This window comes from Primulina eburnea, chromosome 1, assembly GCF_022965805.1.
Source record: "Primulina eburnea isolate SZY01 chromosome 1, ASM2296580v1, whole genome shotgun sequence".
NCBI lineage: Eukaryota > Viridiplantae > Streptophyta > Magnoliopsida > Lamiales > Gesneriaceae > Primulina > Primulina eburnea.
The window spans coordinates 19,277,403-19,285,435 of NC_133101.1; the positions used below are offsets into that span (position 1 = coordinate 19,277,403).

General features: G+C 35.3%; 1 protein-coding gene across 1 annotated transcript; it reads right to left on the reverse strand.

Annotated features, from left to right (window-relative positions):
* Positions 1–865: 865 nt before the first annotated feature.
* On the reverse strand, positions 866–7,786 carry LOC140828830 (uncharacterized). Its single transcript, XM_073191672.1, has 5 exons — positions 7,651–7,786; positions 4,427–4,664; positions 1,476–1,491; positions 1,298–1,345; positions 866–937 (listed from the first exon to the last, which is right to left on the reverse strand). Exons 1-5 carry the CDS (start codon positions 7,688–7,690, stop codon positions 929–931), a joined length of 351 nt encoding a protein of 116 aa, XP_073047773.1. The 5' UTR covers positions 7,691–7,786; the 3' UTR covers positions 866–928.
* Between the last annotated feature and the right edge of the window lie 247 nt (positions 7,787–8,033).

Genomic DNA, 8,033 nt, shown 5'->3' on the forward strand with positions numbered 1-8,033 from the left:
GCTATACAATCAAATAAAAAAGAGTGAAGAGTAGGGTAGCAAATACATGAATAAGCACTAGACCCTAGAAAACTATGAAGCACACAAGGAATACATGCAAGGAGATATGATGCTAAACTATCAAAAAGGACTAAGAACCATGTGCCAACATCTAATCCGGCTTAGGAGATAGAAAGAAGAATCCATCACTTAACCATCTGTTTTGTGGGACCCAAATTATCAAAGTCGGGTCCTGTAAGCTGGCAAAAAATTGTACACGACGTAAATATGAAAACTGAAGCTGCTGTAAAGTCACTATGCAAGAGCAATATATTTCTCATTTATTTAAGTTATATGCTACGACCCATTTATTTTTCATTAAAAAAAGAAGAAAAAAAGATGTTGAAGATCTATGTAATTTTTAAGTTATATGCTACGACCCATTTATTTCTCATTAAAATAAGAAGAAAAAAAGAAAGAGAGAAATATATTGTACAGATTAAATAAATATGTTGTCAAGAATATATACTTAGTCTTATTCCATGATGTTATGAAAAAAAAAAAGATCAGGAAAAAATATATAATAAGAACAACTAGATTTTGAATCAATGGATTTCCTATCTTTTGATTAGTTTGGCTTGTTTGTCTGTCTGCATTATGTAAACCATTTTCCTGAGCATTTATCTGTATTTCAACTCCATGAGATAAATTGTTCCCATGAATTGAAACATTTATTAACCTATGAGGATATGGAGTTGAGACTCTTACTAGGAATTTCTGAAGGCCGTGTACATTTAATTACCTGAAAATAAGGTTAGAATTGATCAGCTCAGATTATTTCATAAATTATAATTATGATGATCTTGATATAACTTTGACAGGTTTGAATTTGAAGAACTGTTGATCACAAATTGAGTTCCTTCAACTGATGAGATATTCTCATAAGAATTTAAATTATCTGCAAGAATGAAGATATATATGATATCTCACTATAAAAATACATGGTCATATAACATAAAAATGACAATTTGTGATAAATACTCATTTAATACAAAAGTATCATTAACAATAAAGTTAACTTCATCTTCATTGCAATATCCACAATTTTTTTTTTATCAGGATTTACGTATTTTTTGCCACACATTACAAGAATTTTGATGATAGTCTCGTATGAAATATCTAAATTAACATTGTTTAATGGTTTTTAGAACAAAAATTATTTTTTCACCATATCTGGAGACAGAAAAAAAATAAAACAATATTTATTAAAAAATTTAAATATATATTTCATAAGTATCAAAACATAACAAGTTCTTACCCAAGACTGTGTTTTGATCAAACTGTTGAGAAGATGGTTCTTCAATTTCTGTCAACATAGGAAATTTGAATGACATTTCATTTAAAATTTCTGGTAACTTCTCCACAACAAGAATTTCTGAATGGCGATCTATGGAGTTCATTAACTGACTTTCCCTCCGTTCAATAAGGTTACTTACCAAATTGCTCCGGATTTTACAGATCATGAAACATCTACTCATTTAAAATGCGGAATTTTTTTTTTTAAAAGAAACATTTAAATAAATCCCATGCAAACAATCCTTCTTAAAATCATCGTTTGAAAATAAGCATCAACATTTACCAATAAAATGTGGCGGAGTAAAAATGAGTAAAATCCTAACATCCACTGTAAAATAAAACATAGTGAAAAATAATCATATCCTCTCAAAAACCATAAATCTTGATGTGCGGAAAAATCATAGGTCCTCGGGTCGTATCACCTCACCAGGTCTGCCTACTCAGAGTTCGACACCTCCAGTCCCCTCATCATTTAGCTCACCTGCATCACACACGCCTAGTGAGTCTAAAGACTCAACACACCTGCACTGTTAATAGAAAATACATATACATAGCACACAGCAGTGAAAAATACCATACTCAACATACCTTTCATGAACTTTAAAAAAAAACATAATATAAACGTGTCGTGTAAAATCATGACGTGTCAAAACAGCTCATCATTAATCATCATTGATCATTCATCGTTCATCATTCATCATTTATCATTCATCATTTATCATTGGTGAATTCAGTTCATTAGAGGTGACTATCGTACATCATCATTTACGATGGATCCATCATACATAGAACCACGGTACCGGGCTGCTGTCGGACATCAGTGACAGGATTACCTATCCACTATGCCTAGGCCTCATCATCATCATCATCATCATCATTTACATATACATCTTAAACATTTACATATACTTCGATAGCCACAACTAATTCCCACCATTCAAAACATTATCATTTTCATCACTTATAAAAATCATACACCAATTGCAATTTTTCTTAAATTCAAGCATGCAACGTATATTTTCATAAAATCTTAAAAATCGTGAATCATGATGCATGAACATTTAAAATATCATAAATTTGTGCTCAGGGCGCTGCCGGGACCAAAATCTCACCCCGGGTGCAAAATGATCATTTTGCCCCTCGAAACCCAAAAATTATTGTTTCAACCCTGGACCTCTAAAATTGACCCGAAGCTTACCAAACTCCTTAAAATGTCCCAAAACATAATCATAAGCATTCTTAGACTTAAACCCGAGCCCAAAACCAAACTTAATAAATTCGTTTTAAAACTTGTACCGGGGTCCCGGTTTTAGCCCGAATCGAACCAAAACTCAACCAAAACTTTCCCAACTTTTTTATCATATCTTAAAAACACCAACACCAAACTTAATAAATTCGTTTTAAAACTTGTACCGGGGTCCCGGTTTTAGCCCGAATCGAACCAAAACTCAACCAAAACTTTCCCAACTTTTTTATCATATCTTAAAAACACCAACATGATCCTAAAATTACCACACCTAACTCAAAACTATCGATATAAAATTTTTCTTCTTCCTACCACAATCTCACGGCCCTACCCTCAATCACTCCTTTGTGCACTCATCTCCCAACACATCACCACCCTTTAAATACCTTGTTTCCCTAAAAATCCTCACGTGTCCAGACCTTAGCCACTTAAGAATGAGTCACCACCGAAATTAATAGCCTCCCCCTAGAACACACTAATCGATCCTACACCAAACCCCCACCAAACTCACGGCCACTCATCACCTTCGCTCCACCACCGCACAGCAACTCACGGCTCACTCCCGGTCCCGTCACGGACCCATGTGGGTCAGCTCCAAGGCCAAGGATGAGCCATGCTCCGCTGCGATCTCACAACCTCTCGATCTACCACCCAACCGTACGCATGCACGGAGCCTCTCCACTCCCACGCTAACCTGCGCTGCACCGAGCCTTGCAGCTTTCTCCTTCCAGCAACTCGGCCCCCTACAATCCTAACAACACCATATAATCGCCCCTTGCACAGATCACAACCATCATGAGTGACAGAAAAATAATAATGCATAACCGAAGCAAAACCGATAAATCCTTGAACAAACTGTTAGAACGAAATCTTTTGCATGATAACACACATTTAACGTACATATGGCGTGAATGATACAAGAAAGAGAATACATGCGTGCCTGATGATTATTAGAACAACCGATCGAAGGACAATTGGCCGAAGGAACAAACTCTTAGCTTGAAGGAGAAAATGGCCTCACTGAACTTTGCAACAACAAGAATCACGAAAGAAACTTGTGAGTGGTGAAATGAACAGCTGCTAAAACGTAAATAGGTTAATGGAGTTTAGGGAATTAACTAATAGGTTAATGGAGTTTAGGGTATTAACTAAGGATCAATTATTTGGTTAATGAAGAGGCCGAGTCTCTTGATCTTGCTACTGCCAAAAGCCGAGGAAATTCAACAAGAATTTGGTGAATCTCTATTGTGGGGGTTACAAGGAGGTTAAGGGGTGGAAATGGGTTTAATTGTAATGTTAATTAAAAAGGTTACAGGCTCTAATCTTGCTAATTAAGGTTTAAAAAATTAATATATAAGTTTATTGAGTTTAAAAGTTGGCTCGTTAAATTCAAACACACTCCCGAAAATATTTCGTGTTGAAAACATTTTGAAAATATTAGCCGAACCATTAAAAAGTCCCCCGATTTGATAAAATTTGCGTACCGTTAAAAATTCAAATCCTGCGGGTAAAAATACCCAAAAATTCCCATTTTCGAAAAATACACTTAAAAATGCTTTAAATTAATTTATAAAAATAAATCGTGTAATAAAATAATTTTTCTGAAAATTCTCCGGTCTCCGGTCCTCGTTCTAACGTGAAATACATATAGAAATCTTAAGGCATAAATTTCATGAATTAAACTATATCATGCATGAATTATGTATAAAATGCACAAAAATAATTAAACACATAATTAATGAAATAAACATGCATTTACTGCTTTAAAACAATTTAATAAAATACCAAAAAAATTTAATAAGTTGCATGCATGTGGTTCCCGTGGACTTCTAAATTTTCGGGACGTTACAGATCATATGTTGGTACGTTTCTTCTTCTAACAGAGTAGATATTGATTGACTACCAGAAACTGAGAACAGTGATTCTTCAATCTTAATCAAATCTTTCATTCTGCTTTCAAACTGTGATAATGGTAATTGAGTTCTACATATCTTCCATTCCTCATAATCTTGTTGCCACAACATTTCTTGCTTTTTAACAGCCTCCGTACAATTCTCTACCTCCCGATTAACATATAATTTTGCTGAAATTGATGGAGATAACAACATCATTGTTTTGTCTACATCCATGTTCAAATCACCTTGCTGTTCTTTATTTTCCAATAATGATTGATAACTAAAAGAGTCCATTGTTAATTCACCTGCTTTCTGACTATCCATCCACTTGTGGTTTATGTTTCTTATGGACACATGATATCAATTGTAACGTCCCGAAAATTTGAAAGTCCACGGGAACCACATGCATGCAATTTATTAAATTTCTTTGGTATTTTATTAAATTGTTTTAAAGCAGTAAATGCATGTTTATTTCATTAATTATGTGTTTAATTCTTATGTTTATTTCATTAATTATGTGTTTAATTCTTTCTATGCATTTTATACATAATTCATGCATGATAGGATTTAATTCATGAAATTCATGCATTAGGATTTCTAGATGCATTTCACGTTCGAACGAGGATCGGAGACCGGAGAATTTTCAGGAAAATTATTTTATTTCACGATTTATTTTTACAAATTAAGAGAAGGTGTTTTAAGGGTGTTTTTCAAAATGGGAATTTTTGGGTATTTTTATCCGCGTGATTTTATTTTATTTTATTTTTTTAAAAGTACGCGAATTTTATCGAATCGGGAGACGTTGCGAGGTTTCGGCTAATATTTTAAGAATCCTTTCAACACAAAATATTTTTCAGGAGTGTATTTGAATTTAACGAGCCAACTTTTGAACTCAATAGACTTAAATATTATTTTAAACCTTAATTAACAAGATTAGAGCCTTTAATCTTTGTAATTAACATGAAAAACTTATTGCCACCCTTTAATCTCCCTTAATCCCGTAACCGATATTCACCCATTTTATTTCCACCCACATCCATCGGTTTCCTCACCTAAACAATTGAAAGCAAAGGTCTCATCTTGTCCTTGCAAAGAAGAAGATTCATCAAGGATTCCTCTCATCAATCTTGCTATCCAAACTTTCTAAGGCACGCATGTTCTTTTCCTTGAGCATCATTCACGCTGATAATAGGTGTCAAAGTTGTATGAAAGCATGTAAATCTTTCGATCTATGCATGTGTGGCCCTCGGCGTCGGGTTATGTTTAAGCAAATATGTAAATCTTTCGATCTATGCATGTGCGTCCCTCGGCGTCGGGTTATGTTTAAGCAAATGCATGTTTTCTTGGTTCTGTCACGTTTTTCATATTTATGTGCAAGGGGCTGTCAATTTGGTGAAGCTAGAGGGCTGTGCAGGCTGTATATAATGATGTTTAGGTGCTGCTAGGGAGAGACTGAGTCGAGGGTTTTGTGAGGTAGTCTCGGCTGGGTTCTCTTCGCATAGTGCAGCGGCCATTTGTTGGGTTTAGTATAATTTAGAGGGGTTATTAAGGGCTTAATGGTGAGTCTTAAGGTGGGACATGTGGTTGTAGGAGGGAGGACCGAGATGTGGAGAGGTGGGGGAGTGAAGGTAAGACATGTGTTTGGTTATTAAAAATCAAGGGAGTGGCCAAGAATTTTTTTAGGAAATTTAGGAGTGGGCCGATGATGCATGAATTTAAAGGATATAATTTAACTAGTAAAGGGTTGAGTATGAGTTGTTTAAATCATAGTTCAAGTTGGGAGAAATTTTGGTTGAGTTTCGAGTCGATTCGGGTTAAAACCGGGACCCTGGTCCAAGTTTTAAAACGAATCGGTTAAGTTCTAATTTTGGCTCGGTTTTACGTCTAGGAATGCTTATAAATATATTTTGGGACATTTTAAGGAGTTTGGTAAGCTTCGGGTCAATTTTAGAGGTCCAAGGGTGAAATGATAATTTTAGGGTTTCTAGGGGCAAAAAGGTCATTTTGCACCCGAGGTGAGATTTTGGTCATGACAGCGCCCTGAGCACAAATTTATGACATTTTAAATGTTTATGCATCATTTTCATGATTTTTATGGAGTTACGATGAATACGTTGCATGCTTGGTTTAAAGGAAAAGTTACGCATATGCATGTTTTTATTAAGTGATGAAAATGATGATAATTTTTGAAGGATGAGAATTGGTTGTGACTGACGATATATGTATACGATGATATGATTGGAGATATCGTGAGGGAAAAGGCCCCAGAGGGAGCCCGTTTACGGGAGAAGGCCCCAGAGGGAGCCCGACGATCGTATTTCCATTGACATGATATGAGATATGATGAGCTGAGGCCCGGGCTCAGTGGGCGGGTAATGCTGTCGCTGATGTCCCCCGCCGCCGGGTACCACGGTTTTTATAGATGGATCCATCGATAGAGCTGATACGATAGAGCTGATACGAAAGTCACAACTAATGAACTGAATTCAAGTAAAATAAAATGTTTAAGTTTATGATGACACGATGAGCTGTTTTGACACGTATATGATAACACGATGAGCTGTTTTGACACGTATATGATGATATGACATGACATGATTTGACACGACATGATTTTATACGACATGTTTACGTTATGCTTTTAAGTTCATGAAAGATATAATTGAGTATGATATTTTTCACTGCTGTGTGCTATGTATATGTACTTGTTATTAACGGTACAGGTGTGTTGAGTCTTTAGACTTACTAGGCGTGTGTGATGCAGGTGAGATTATTATTGAGAGGACTGGAGGTGCTGAACTCTGAGTAGGCAGACCTGGTGCGGCGACACGACCCGAGGACCACATGTTTTCCGCATTTTGATTATGAGATTTGGATAGGAGATGAACCTTTTTATACGTTGACGATTTTAAGATTTCTATTCGTTTACGCTTACGTTTGATTTTGGAGGAGTTTCGAAATTTTAAAACCGCGCTATTTTTATTGGTAAATAAATACGATTGTTTTAAATGTTATTTTGTAGTAGTGAGATAAAAAAAAAAATATTTCCGCACTTTTAAACGGTAGACGTTTCATCAATGGTTCATTGTCTGATATAATCTCATTAAAATCAACAAATTTTAGGTCACTTAGATCAGCATCAAAAGAAACACAAGTTTCAGTCTGATAAGAAACCTTTTCTCCAACATTTACTGAAGTCTTTCTTTTTTGACATTTACTTTCTCAATCTTTTCAACTACTATTGTATCACCATCCTCTATTCTTTTGCCTTTTCTCCGTTCTTTTCCTTCACCGCGTTGTTTGATCAAAGTTCGTGAATCTAAAATCCGAAAAGCATGGATTAAAGTTGGTTCCTCTAACTGCAGACCAAACTTATCTAAAATTCGAGATAGAACTAAACCAAATCCCCAATTAGAGTTGCGCTTTGTGACCATTTCTTCCAGTTTATGATATAAAATATAACTCCAATTCACAACTGTATTAGTTACAATAGCTGCAAGAAAGCAATATTTGGTCTTTGTAACTTGACCAAAATCGCCAGATTTGTTTTCAATGTG

Excerpts from the sequence above, each read along its gene's own strand:
- LOC140828830 (XM_073191672.1), bottom strand. The coding sequence starts at position 7,690 with ATGTCAAAAAAGAAAGACTTCAGTAAATGTTGGAGAAAAG. Across the intron at positions 4,665-7,650 it reads CAGTAAATGTTGGAGAAAAG|CAAAATTATATGTTAATCGG; the intron begins GTTTCTTATCAG and ends CATCAATTTCAG.